Source organism: Emys orbicularis, chromosome 17, assembly GCF_028017835.1.
Source record: "Emys orbicularis isolate rEmyOrb1 chromosome 17, rEmyOrb1.hap1, whole genome shotgun sequence".
Classification (NCBI taxonomy): domain Eukaryota; kingdom Metazoa; phylum Chordata; order Testudines; family Emydidae; genus Emys; species Emys orbicularis.
The window spans coordinates 17,608,206-17,621,799 of record NC_088699.1 but is presented as its reverse complement, the minus strand read 5'-3'; the positions used below and the strand labels follow the sequence as shown (position 1 = coordinate 17,621,799).

At 47.7% G+C, this 13,594-nt stretch overlaps 1 protein-coding gene across 2 annotated transcripts in view; it reads right to left on the bottom strand.

Annotated features, from left to right (window-relative positions):
- UBE2G1 (ubiquitin conjugating enzyme E2 G1) overlaps positions 1-6,445 on the bottom strand; it is a 46,479-nt gene extending 40,034 nt beyond the window's left edge. Inside the window, exon 1 of one of the 2 annotated variants that reach the window (XM_065418094.1) lies at positions 6,338-6,445. In XM_065418094.1, the coding sequence (XP_065274166.1) occupies positions 6,338-6,383 (46 nt within the window). In that variant the 5' untranslated portion in view covers positions 6,384-6,445. The remainder of the gene's footprint in view (positions 1-6,337) is intronic. The other variant, XM_065418096.1, reaches the window with a different exon arrangement.
- Positions 6,446-13,594: the final 7,149 nt, after the last annotated feature.

The following is a 13,594-nucleotide window of genomic DNA, read 5'->3' as shown; positions in this document are numbered from 1 at the left end:
AGTCACTAGGCACCCTGGTCAGTCTTGGAGGTGGTTTTCATGTTCGGGGGGGTGGGGGGGGCTATGTGAGTTTGTGGCGGGGGAGGGCAGTTAGAGATCTTATGCAGCGGTCCTTTCCATCACTACGCCTGCTCCCCACCAGTCTGCATCCCAGTTTCAACACTTTACCGCGAAACCCGTAATAAAGAAAACGGTGTTCATTAACAAAGTTCCATTTATTTTATTTTTAAACGTGTGTTGGAAGGGGGGGGTGAACGGGGTATGTAGCTGGAGAGGATAGTCAACATAAACTGGGTAAAGAAACGGGGGCAGGTTCAGCTTCTCTTTAAACAAAGAGAATAGTCACAGGTTACCCTGCTCAGTGAGGAACCTAGCTTTCAAAGCCTCCTGGATGCACAGCGCGTCCCGCTGGGCTCTTCTAATCGCACGGCTGTCTGGGCGTAATCAGAAGCCAGGCTATTTGCCTCAACCTCCCACCCCGCCATAAAGGTCTCCCCCTTGCTCTCACAGAGACTGTGGAGCACACAGCGACTGTGGAGCACACAGCAAGCTGCAATAACAATGGGGATATTGGTTTCGCTGAGATCACAGCGAGTCAGTAAGCTTCTCCATCTCCCCTTGAGACGCCCAAAAGCACACTCCACCACCATTCTGCACTTGCTCAGACGGTAGTTGAAGAGTTCTTTTTCAGTGTCCAGGGCGCCTGTATAGGGCTTCATGAGCCAGGGCATTAGTGGGTAGGCTGGGTCCCCGAGGATCACTATAGGCATCTCCACATCCCCAACAGTTATTTTGTGGTCCGGGAAGTAAATACCTTCCTGCAGCCATCTAAACAGACCAGAGTTCCTGAAAACACGAGCGTCATGAACCTTGCCCGGCCATCCGACGTTGATGTTGGTGGACCATAGGGGACGTTTTACCAGTGCTTGCAGCACCATTGAAAAGTAGCCCTTTCGGTTAATGTACTGGCTGGCCTGGTGGTCCGGTCCCAGGATAGGGATGCGAGTTCCATCTATAGCCCCACCGCAGTTTGGGAATCCCATCGCAGCAAAGCCATCTATGATGGCCTGCACGTTTCCCAGGGTCACTACCTTGCAGAGCAGTAGCTCAACAATTGTGTTGGCTACTTGCATCACAGCAACCCCCACGGTAGATTTGCCCACGCCAAAGTGGTTCGCGATTGACCGGTAGCTGTCTGGCGTTGCAAGCTTCCAGAGGGCTATGGCCACTGGCTTTTGGACAATCAGGGCTGCTCGCATCTGGGTGTCCTTGCGCTTCAGGGTAGGGGACAGCAGCTCACAAAGTTCCAGGAAAGTTCCCTTCCGCATCCGAAAGTTTCGCAGCCACTGTGATTCATCCCAGACCTGCAGCACTATGCGGTCCCACCAGTCTGTGCTTGTTTCCCGGGCCCAGAATCGCCGTTCCACAGCATCAACATGACCCATTGCCACCATGATGTTCACGGCGCGGGGTCCTGTGCTTTGAGAGAGGTCTGTGCCACACTCAGACTTCATGTCCTCACCGCACTGCTGTAGCCTCCTTGCCCGATTTCTCAGCATCTGCCTCTGGAAAAAGTGGACGATAAGGTGCGAGGTGTTGACAACGGCCATAACTGCAGTGATGGTCGCAGCGGGCTCCATGCTCGCAGTGCTGTGGCGTCCGTGCGGTCACTCACCAGAAAAGTGCGCGAACTGATTGCCCGCCAGCGCTTTCAGGGAGGGAAGGCGGGAGTGACAGTTGGATGACGACAGTTACCCAAAACCACCCTCGACGCATTTTTTTCCCCAGCAGGCATTGGGGGCTCGACCCAGAATTCCAATGGGCAGCGGGGACTGCGGGAACGGTGGGATAGCTGCCCACAGTGCACTGCTTCCAATGTTGACGCTTGCCCCGTTAGTGTGGGCTCACAAAGTCGAATTACTGTCCTTAGTGTGGATACACACGTTTGACTTTGTAATATCGATTCCACATATTCAATTTAAGTAAAATCGAACTAGTCTCGTAGTGTAGACATACCCTTAGAGCAAGGTGGAAAGAGGAAGAAAGTTGGATACAAAATCAGATATATTCACATCTCAAGTCAGGTTGAGAAATTAGGCTCAACACATCTACAGCTTTAGATGTTAGTGTTATCCAGGACAAGAAAAGGGTTAGCACTTGGCTATGACTATTACTTTCATACAGGCAAGAGGATCACCCTGTCAGATGACAGAAGCATTGGCAGCAGCAACTCAAGATTTAAGTTACAGCACTACTGGGAACCAGCTTTCTGGTAGCTAGACTTCCCACAATGCAAAAAGATAACCAGGGTAGCATATTGTGGCAGATTGTACATGAGTACCTACAGCTTTCCCTAGTGTCATTACATCTCCATGTTTAAAGATGTTTAATTAAAGGTTCTGCTCAAGTTTGTATTTTCTTTTAGAGAAAGTTACATTTCTAGCTAGTGGGGAAGATGGCTTACTTTAAAGATAGTGATACCCTGGTTAAAAGCTGCTCTTGGATACATACAGTGCCAACCAACTTCTATTGAAGTCTATGGTACTTTGCCACAGATTGGGGGTGGGAGGAGGGAAACAATTTCCTATACCAAGTACTTTACTACCAGTAGAAGTATAAGGGAAGTGGGATTATAATTGCTATGACCCCACTTTTCTCCCTCCTAACTACATTGGGAGAATGCAGTCAGTCAATCTCTATCCCACTCCTTGCCCTACTGATGGCTCTTAGAGCCACTATTTTTTTCCCCCTCTACCCTCAGCTCTCAGGCTCCCCACCCACCCCCTGCTCCAAGTCTAACAGCTCTGATTCAGACCTCTTGTGCTCAGGTAATACCCTTATCTTTTTAAGTAGTAGGAGAACTATTTTACCAAACTTTGATCACACAAAGCATCTCAGACATGTACTTGCTGTCTTTACTCAGCCCCCGCCCTGCATCCCATCCTGTGACTCACCAGCCTTCCTACTATGCATAGCGCTGAGTGTGAAGTACTAGTCCCACCAGAAGCAAACAGCAGTATCAGAATATTAGTAGGTTACAGTTTGTTTGGAGGTACAGCAAATATTGTGGGTGTGAAAAAATTAAACAGACTTGGAAGAAGGCAGCCAGCAGTGGGGTCAGATGACAGACACATCATCAAGTCCAACCTCTGCATTAGGATTTCAAGTGGCCTATCAAAAAGAGCAGTGTCTGAGAGTCTCAAGTTTCTGCTCAATTTGCTTTTTAGAAATCCCATCCATGCTATCAAAATATGGAGAAGTGTCCTTTGGGTGATCATTTTGACAAGTAGAAGTAGTACTTCAAAGACTTCAAGGTCCCTTTACCTCCCCCTCCTCCCTCCCAAAAGTTTAGACTTTACCATAGGTTCAGCGCACCACAGAATTCTACAATGGGAACCCACGTGGGGAAGGGCTACCAGCTGCATTATCATAACACTGGGTTAGATCTGTTCCAAGTACTATTACAGAGCATTTGCACTGTTCCTCCCAATACTGTTGAATTAGTGATGGCAATGGTGACAAGTTTTTAAAGTTGTCTCACTAGTTGTCTTTTAAAATGTGTGAAAGCACATTTTAAAACTGAAGTTTCAGTTAAGCAGGAGTTCATCAACAGAAAGGGCATACAAGTTAAGCCCAAAGCACTGAAACCAATTCTACCTGTACACTCAAGTGCCCAGTCTCTGAAGTTACCCATACTTTTTTCTTGTTAGCCCTATGCTGGAGCCACCCAGGATTTCAGAGACTCCTTACAGAAATCAAATCTACATAGTTTCTTTACCATTCTTTCAAGAAATCTAATATCAAATTATGCAATCTTCAGGAGTAATGCCACCAAAACAGTAATGTACTGTGTCTATTGATTTATGCCATCATTTGGTCTCGTAACTCTTGAGTTAAAGAATATATAACCAAGAATTTTTGGTTTGTGATCATAAGCCGTGTCTTTGAGGCATTTGATTATTCATTTTGTCAGAGAAGCATCAGTGACTCGAAGCAGAAAGTCTTTATTGCAGTTACTGAGCTTTGCAATTACGACAAAATAGACCACTTTCACTGCATACACCCAATGCCTATTCACAAAAAGATGCAAACAATAAGTCCTTCTAAGAAACCATAGGATTTCTGGACAACTCTATACACTGAGTGTCGAGACCATAAGATTTTCAGTACTGCAAAAAGTGAACAGATACATTCAACACTGCCATTGCTAACACTATTAATTTTAGCCTCATTATGCATTGGACACCTTCCTTACAACTTTTCCTACACCATCTTTAAGAGATTATACACTAGTTAACACTGTTACACGTGTAGTTTACCAGACAGAATTTTTGTTTAATGTAGGTAACGTTAAATCAGTGAACACACAGCAACTTGGTTTTTAATCTGGGTCAGCAGCTAGAGTTCAAACCTTAGAGGAGCCTGGGGTTGAACTCTAGTTGCTAACCTGAATTAACAGCAGAGTTGCCTTGTCTTCACTGTTATTTTAACGAGGGTGACCAGACATCCCAATATTATCGGGACTCTCCCAATATTATGAGCTTGGTCTTATATGCAACTAACCCCGCCCACCAAAAAAGTGTCCTGATTTCTATCTGGTCACCCTAATTTTAACTCACATTAGTAACCTGAGTTCATGCATTCTTTTGCAATGTAGACCTACTCATTTAAAGCAAGAGAGAGAGCAGGAAGTTGCATTTTTTTTTAAGTTTATATAAAAAAAAAGTCTACAAATTGCTTATGTCGCAAGCTAGACATTAATACTGGAAGAGAGCTACTCGTCATCTTGTTCCCTCATTCTGCTGAGGGAACAAGTCCCAGGAAGGACTGCCCCTGTACAGGACAATTTCTACTGCTTTTTTTCCAAGTCTAATTCCAGTAATTCCTCTGACACTAGAGCTACACTTGGGTTTCCATTGTCACTGAATGACTCCTTCCCCTGTGTGACTCCTCCACTCACTAAAGCCTCATTTGTCAGAGTTTAGTTATACTTCATACCATACATTTCCTTATGATGTGAAGCAATCTTTTTTTGCACAAGACAAGGCAAAGGCCATTAGGTTTGACTAACACCTTAGTCAAATACCGGGTAAATCTGTTTTTAAAGGAGATTACTTCATTCTGGTAGCAGGAAACTAGAGGGATCCAGGGGGAGCATGTGCTCCGGCAGGGAGGGAGAAAAGAAAATGACACGCTGCTTGCTGCAGCCGACACAGCCACAACTGCTGGATCATTTCTCTTTAAATCTGGCAGCTAGCAGCACATGGAGCTGCATTGTGAGACCAGCCGCCCGGGCGGCCCCGCGCATGCTCGGCGCTGCCGCCGGGACAGGCCGAGCCGAGCCAGGTCCCCTTGTATCAGCAGCAGTGGCTGAGGCACTGTGCTAGCCATGCAAGGCTGGTCAGGCCAGGGACAAAGGAAGGGGGAGGGGAGATCGAGAAGCGAGTCAGAAAGTGAACCAAGCAGCGACCCCGACCTTGTCTATCGCCTCCCCTCCCCCAAGACACCTGGGGCAGAGCCGGATCTCGCCACCGTCTTCCATCCTGCACCCCCAGTCCCAGCCCCCTACCCCTACTTGGCACCCGCACGCCTCCAGCCCAGACCCCAGGCGTGTCAGATTCCCACCCCACCCCGAGCCTCCTACTTTAGAGCTTAAAACAAAAGAAGGGAGGAGGAAGATGCCCACCCTTCCCCAGAGCAGGGGGGAGCGCCATGCCCGCTGCTTCGGGGGAAAGAGGGGCTGTGACAGCTGCAGACCCTCGCCGTAAGGGGGGGGACTCAGCCCCCCAGAGACAAGACAAGCCATCGCCTCCTGGAGCTTTGTTACTGAGCAGCACCCCAGCCTAGCAGGGAAGGGGGAAAACCCTGGGCACGTTCACGGGGGGACCACAAGGGAGTCCCTCAAATCCTCTTTAGGCCCCGCCCCGAGAGAACACAAGGGGACCCCCCCCCCACTCCGCCTGCCACCAAGGAGGAGGTGGGGGGAGACTCCAACGCGCCCGACAGCCACCTCCATCGCAGAGGGAAGGAAAGACCCTAACCCCCATTAGGGCCCTCCAAGCACCCCAGTCTGAGCCCCTCCCCCGCTTCCACCACGCAGCTCCCCCTCCCCCCGGCGGCCTAGTTCCCTCAGCTCCCGGCGCGGGGGGAAGGGGTGCCCCAATCTCCCCTCCTCCCCCCACGCCTGTCCACACAACCGGCCCGTAACTCCCCCCCCCCCGACCTCATGCTCCCGCCCCCCACCGCCAGCTCCCGTCCGCCACAGGCCCGACGCAGCTTGCCTCCCTGAGCGGGGCTCCCAGCCCGCGGCCCCCAGCCCCGGCCCCAGCCCCGGTACCTGCTAGTTGCCTCCGCAGTAGCAAGGCGGACTGGAGCTCCGTCATTCTCCCCCTCTCTGCCCGGGGAGGGAGTCCGAGCGGCGGCGGCGGCGACGCTGCGGCGGCGAACGAACTGGCCGGCGGCGGCGAGTCCCCCTCACGCCGCCCGCTCCTGGCCCCCCCGGGGTCTGGCTCCGCGTCGGGCGCCGCCGTAGCACACAGGGTCCCTAACTAGGGCTTAAGCCCGTCGCTTCGTGTCTACCACTCACTCACCACCTCCTCCTCCCCCCTCCCTCCCGGAATTTCACTGCACTCAGGGCCCCGGCGCGCAAGCGCACTTCGCACAACCAGGCTCCGGCGGCCGGCCGCCCTGCGTCGCCATCTTGGAGAGGTCCAGGTGGCGCCACCCCCGCCGCCATTTTGAGAAGGTCAGGCGATGGCCCTCACTGTAACCCGGGGAAGGAGGGAGCCCACGCTTGGTACTGCTGTTGAACTTGGCAGTGCCCCACAGCCAGGAGGACTCCCAGTTCCTCCCCTCGTGGAGCAGGGTGTTTCACTCCTGCATCTTCCTCATACTATGTATGGGGGACACAAGTCTCCCCGGTGAAGCCCAGCCCAGCAGCCTCCTTAGGCCATGCGTGCCTGGCCAGCAGTGGGGAGCTGGGACCCAGAGGAGTTACCTCAGCCAGCAGCTCAAGGGAAGGGGGCAGGACAGTTACACTGCATTCCCACAAGCACCTATCCACTGGTTTATTCAAAGGGGTACAGTAAAAAAGAGCTGCCCCTAGATAATTATCCACCAAACCCCTGTAGCCCTCAGCCTACCCAAGTACCACCTCCTCCAAACCCCCAGAAAATGATAGGGGTTTTCAGCGTGGGACCAGACGAGGGCAAACTCCTAGGGAGATGGCTGCTGCTAGAAGAAAACTGTTCTTTCTCTCTACCCTGTGTAGGAGCGCTGCAAAGCGTATGTACTTTCGCTTCTTTATTGTGTGATGTGAGCTTTGTCTGAATGAGCTCGAGGAAATGAAAGCATTTATAGAAGTATCACAGGACAAGCTGTCCCTTTAAGAGGAGCTCAATTGCCAGCGCTGGCTCTCCTGGGTCAGCCCAGAACAAAGGTACTCTGGGACTGGGGTTATGGAAGCTAGGCTGGGCAGTAAAATATGCAGGGGAAGGATTATAAAAGAGGTAGCCCCCCTAACCCCCTGGTAATTCCTAGAGAAAACATAACATCTATTGTGTTGTTTTATAGTTGAAGGGAGTGGGGATGGTTGTAGCGTCTCTATATGAAACATCTAGGAAGAGGTTTAAAACAACAATTAAAGGGCTGCGGAAAGGGCCTTGAGAGCATGGAAGTGGTCTGAAGGGGAGTAATTTAAGCTAGAAATCCAGTAAATACCCTGGAAGAAGTAAGAGCTCCTTGTGTGATTGTCTCAAAGGGTTGTTTGAGCCCTTAGAAGAGGTGCAGGCCTCTATGCTGAATAGTGAAGGCTTTTGGGTGTTTTGTTGGATTCTTATTATTTATATTGTTTATTTAATCCTGTAAGAAGTAGAGTCTTTGGTTAGAGGACTGAATGAATGAGGGGAAGCTGAGGAAGTAGCTGTCTTTCTACAAAGATAAGGTAAACTACATTTGCAAAGGGCTTTGCTTTGTGTTGGTTTTCTGAAATAAATAAATAGGTCCTTTCCCCTCCCCCCTCCCCCAAAGTCTCCTATTACTATGGGAAATACTTGTCTTATTGATGGAAGGGCACTAGAATTGGGGTTGGCCACAGAGTGTGAATCAGTAAGGGAAAGCCACATCAGAGGGCGAAATCTTGCATTGAGTTCTGAAAGTGGAAAGGCGTGCAGCAAGTTTCATTACTATTGCTTCCTATTTCGTCACTCTACCCCACTGAAGTTCTAAGGCTTATGGACACTGTGGCGTTAGCTCAAGTCATCTATATCTAAGGTAACTTCTCTTGAGGTAGTCAAGTGAGACAAGTCAAACTGCACAGAGTAGTTATATTAGCTGCACATAGTAGTTGAATCCTGGCTGTTTTACTAGCGCAAGATTCAGAAGCATTCAAACTTCAACCCATGCCCCCGATGAGCCAGTTAGCGCAAATTTAAAGCACCGCTTCAGTTGAGCTAGAAATGTTTGTGTGTGGCTGGGAGTCTGGTTAGGGGCATCCCTGGACTTATTCCTCAAGCTAATGCTGCACTGAAGCTAAGCCCCATGTGGCCTGAAAGCTGGCAATTCAGTGCACTGGTCGTTCTAGCACTACCCCCCGTTACTCCTGCTATCTCTCCATTGATCTTTCTGATCAAGGCTTGGTCCTCTTATGTAATTCAACTGAGATAACACAAGAATTTCCAACACAGATGAAATATACCCTCTTTCTTCCCTTCACTGATATTGTTATCATTAGAGGGAATCACACCGAGGGGATAGATAGCTGAGACCTATTGTGAGGGGTGGAAATGGTCACCCATTCATTGGGAGGTAGACTCTAATCCCAAAATTTATTTCACACAGCTCCCAACCTGCAACGCTTTGTCAGTTTCATTCAGTTCTTAAAAACAATATTTAATGTTTATGTTAAAAGTCTCTACTGTGAGAGTTCATTTTGCACTTTATAGTGCTAAGCAATGAGATGGTTTTGAGGAGCTATGCTGGGAATTGGGATAGGTATCCAGAATGCAGTGATACTGCAACAGTTGCAGGGAATACTTTTTATGAGCCTGCTATACTGGTGACTCTGAAACATAATGGGTAATGTGGATGTGCTGGTGTAATTCTTAAATGTAGAAGAGACTTCAGCAAGCCCACTGTTAATAGATTCATAGATTCTAGGACTGGAAGGGACCTCGAGAAGTCATCGAGTCCAGTCCCCTGCCCTCATGGCAGGACCAAATACTGTCTAGACTATCCCTGATAGACATTTATCTAACCTACTCTTAAATATCTCCAGAGATGGAGATTCCACAACCTCCCTAGGTTAAGCAGGACCATTGTTGTAGGCTTACTCCAAACTAGCTAATCCAGACTGAGGCATTGAATGTTTCTCAGGTCAGTAGGTTAATAGTTAAAAATGTGGGTCTCTGGTAAGATATGTATTAAATCTTTAATGAAAAAATCTCAAACTCTAAAGGTAAGGAGGATTTTTGATAGAGTAGATCAGAAATATGTCAATAAAAGTCAGGGCTATTCTAAATTTTAGTTATATAATTCTTGTCATAAAGCTAATTGAAACAGAATTTCAAGGTTCTGACAAGAAGACAAAGACAAAAGTCTGAACTTGTTTCATACACAAACACCAGTGGTATGACCCAATGCAGTGTGTATGGGAAACCTTTTGCTTGATGTTAAATGTTGCTGGATTGGGAGGGAGGGTGTCTGGATGGCTCAGGTGAGTGGTAATAGGAGATGGTGCTTTTACCCAATAGGTGGTTGTTTTTAAACTCCGTTAGAGTTAACATTATGATGGCTGGTGGTACACAACATGCAAAATGAGTTGGTGGTATCAGAGCAGTTCATATTTCAGCTGTCCTTATCACGAGAAACCATCACCACAATGGGCACATACTGACACTGTTGTTAGCAGACTTGGAGACAGTGTGTTGTGAACTACCCACTCGCACTGAGAAGTGGTCACTCCAACTCAGAGATAGGGCAGGTTGGTGGGGAGCATAAGTGAAGCTTGCATGGATTCTATATATGTTCTGTGCATAAAAGGAAGCCTTCATTATCAATGCCAGTCAAGCCAGTACTAAATTAATTCAAGTTTCTGTTCTAGATGTCAATCCAGATATGAGTACATATTTCTGACAAGTCTATTACTAGATTGCAGTTCCAAGAACAGTTCTATAGCCCAACTATAACCCAAATCATACTGTACCTAGCCATGAGGTCACTTGTTGACAAAGAGTTCTTTCTTAACCACAGGCAGTCTCATGGGGGTGACTTGTGATACCTTTCTGTTTCTCAAAAGGAAGAATACCATATAGTAGGGCCTGGACAGTGTAGTGTAAAGCAGAGTGGGTGGCCTGGATTCCCGTATTCTGTCAGCAGGGCCAGATTCAACACTGGCTTACAAAGATGCAGTGCATGTGATAGAAGAAGATCAGGGAGGTTGGGGTCATTCAAAGCTCTGTGACTTACCTCCATTTTGGTGCCTATATTGGATCAGCATACTTTGGAAAATGCCTAGTGCTGGTTGGGGAGGGGTTGTGACAGAGATGTGCGTTTCTTCAGTATATCCCCCCTGCAGGCTCCCTCAGCAGGACTCTCATGGAACCCCATTAACAAAATAAAACTATTGTTCCTTGGTAGACGGATATAGTAGAAATGCTACCTTATCCTCCCACAGAGCAAATCTTCCTGCTGGAGTGCAGCACACCTTGTTCCAGGGAGGTGCATGCCTCCCCTGCACTAGAGAAGATGAGCTTGGCCTATTGTGTTTTCACCCTGATCTTATCCTATTGTGATTGCACCCCACATCACCTTGCATGAACACCTCAGTTTTAGTATTACTGCTTCCTGAGTCCACATACTATCAGTAAATCTTTAGAAGATCTTAATGAGCAAAGTTTCCTTTCTTCAGTTGACTTTGGCATCTCTGTCATGCCGCTTCTTTCCAGCTTCTCCTCTCTGCTTGGAAGGGGGGTTGGGAAGGAAACCTGACATCTCTTTCTTTAGATTTTTCCACTCGTGACTGCCTAAATACAGCAGCCAGTTTATTCCGGGTTTTTTTATTAGGGTGTAAAGGGACATCACCCTAAACATTCTGTTTGCTTGGAATAGAGAACCATGAGAGTTTTTTCCCATTGACTTCAATAGGGCCAGGATTACATGCATAGTATTTTATTAGTCTTGAAAATAGCACCCCCTAGTTTGGCTCCCTGAGCTGTTGGAGTTCTCTATGCCACAAAGCAGGGGTCAGGCTAGTGTTTCAGTAAAAGCTCTGCTGATTGGATTTGCATCAGTCACAGCCTCAGCTGACAATTCAGTTCCTTAGGGCCTTGTCTACACTACACAATTAACAACAAGGAGTCCGGTGGCACTTTAAAGACTAACAAATTTATTTAAAGTGCCACCGGACTCCTTGTTGTTTTTGTAGATACAGACTAATACGGCTACTCTGATACACTACACAATTAAGTCAGCCTTACAGCCACTGCAGTAATTACTGTGTTTTTTCATGTCCACACTACCCTCCTCCTGCCAGTGGTGCGCATCCTCCCCAGGAGCACTTCCACTGACTTAAGGTGGGGCGGGGGGGGGGGCTGTCAGCTCCTCAGGGAGTTCCCCGGCACTGAGAGCCCGGGCTGTCAGTGCCGGGCAGCACAGTGTCTACACAGACACTGCACCACCCTAACTACATTGACCTAAACACTATGCCTCTCGTGGAGGTGGACTTATTAGGTTGGTATAGTGGGGGACTTACACTGCCGGAAGCAATGCTGTAGTGTAGATACTTAGACTTCGGTCAACCTCAGCTGCCTTATGTCGACCTAACTCCGTAATGTAGACCTGGCCTTAGTAGAAGTAACAAGGATTAGTTGGTCAGAAGCTGACGGTAATGATCTTTCCCTTGCACCATGATAACTATCTGTAGGGGGCAGATTAGGGAAAAGTGGTGCGCTTACCACAGCTAACTTCTGTATACTCATGAAACCAAATAACACACTACTCTCAGTAGATAGCATAGATCTCTGTAATGCAAATGTATTTCGTGAATGCTGAGATTAGTGACATGAAATTTAAATTGCATCATTGATAACTATCATTAGGCTTAAAACTCAATCCCACTGAGACAAATGAGAGCATGTCATACCTCTTATTGTTTCAGGCTGTTCGCAGATTTGAGCAGTCACCACTGCGTCAGTTTACTTCCAGCTCACAACCTGAAGTATTTGTTATATAAATATTCAAACAAACAAACAAACAAAACCCTGTAGTCCTTATGGTTAGAAAGGCTTAGATTTTCGTACCCAAGCAGTCACCAGGGGAAAGGACCATTTAGCTGCGCTGCTGTAAACCAGCCCACTCTGAGCCTTTACATTTTTATAGTGCATTCCTCAGCCCTGGGATCTGAGTGGCTAAACCTGAATGAGCTTGTGTGTGCGATGAGGGCCAAATTTCCTCCTGAGAGATAGTATGATGGCAGCATTTGGCCTCCACCTTGCAAGCATACTCAGCTTCATGCCAAAAGCAAGTGTTCTGCAAACTCTTCTGTCAGTGAGGGCTCAGGGAAAAGAATAGAACAGAGCACTGGGTTCTTCCATAAACAGCACCCTGTTTCAGGGATTTATACAATGGCTTGAATAACAGCACAGCAAGGTCTAAAAGCTGTGTTATTTTTCTGATTACACTTGATCTATAAATAAAGTGGGAAGCTGGACCCTAGGACCAGTACTACATATGGTCAGAACTATTTTATCTAAATTCAAACCCACTCCTGTATAGCAGGTTCAAAAGTTCATCTCCTACTCAAATGTTGCTGGGTTCATGTTCCACTGGGAAAAGCAGGAGGGGTATCCAATGAAAAATAGAGCAGAGAGCAGGCAGAGTGGCAAACAAGTGTAGAGAAACTGTAAGGGAAAAAAGTGTTGCACCTACTACAGCACATCCCTTAATAGAGTGAACCTAACTGAAGTATCAGTTGTTTATTTGTATCACCATAGTGCTTAGATGCCCCAACTAAGATCAGAGCCCTGTTGAGCTAATCCTGCATAAACATGTACTAAGACATTTCCCACCCTGTAGAGCTCAGAGTCCTAATAGATGATATAGACAAAGGGTGGGAAGAGAAACAACCACGCTGTGCTGAAGCGACTTGCCCAAGATCTCACAGCAGCCTGTGTTGGAGCAAGGAATAGAAGCCGGGTCTGACTCCCAATCCAGTGTCCCACCGGCTCTTGTCTTACACCCATGCCTCAACATACTTAGGGTATGTCTAACAATAACAAATAACAACAACAACAAAAATCCTGTGGCAGCAAGTCTCAGAGCCTGGTTCAGCTGACTCAGGCTCACGTTGTGGGGCTAAAAATAGAAGTGTAGATGTTTGGGCTCAGGCTGGAGCCTGGGCTCCAAGACTCTCCCCCTTGCCAAGTTTCAGACACTGGCTCCAGCCTGAGCCCGAATGTCTACACTGCTCTTTTTAGCCCTGCAGCACAAGCTCTACGAGCCTGAGTCAGTTGACCCGGGCTCTGAGACTCACAGGGATTTTTGCTGTGTAGACATACCCACATGGAATATTTACTTCTGGCTTGCATCTAATGTAATT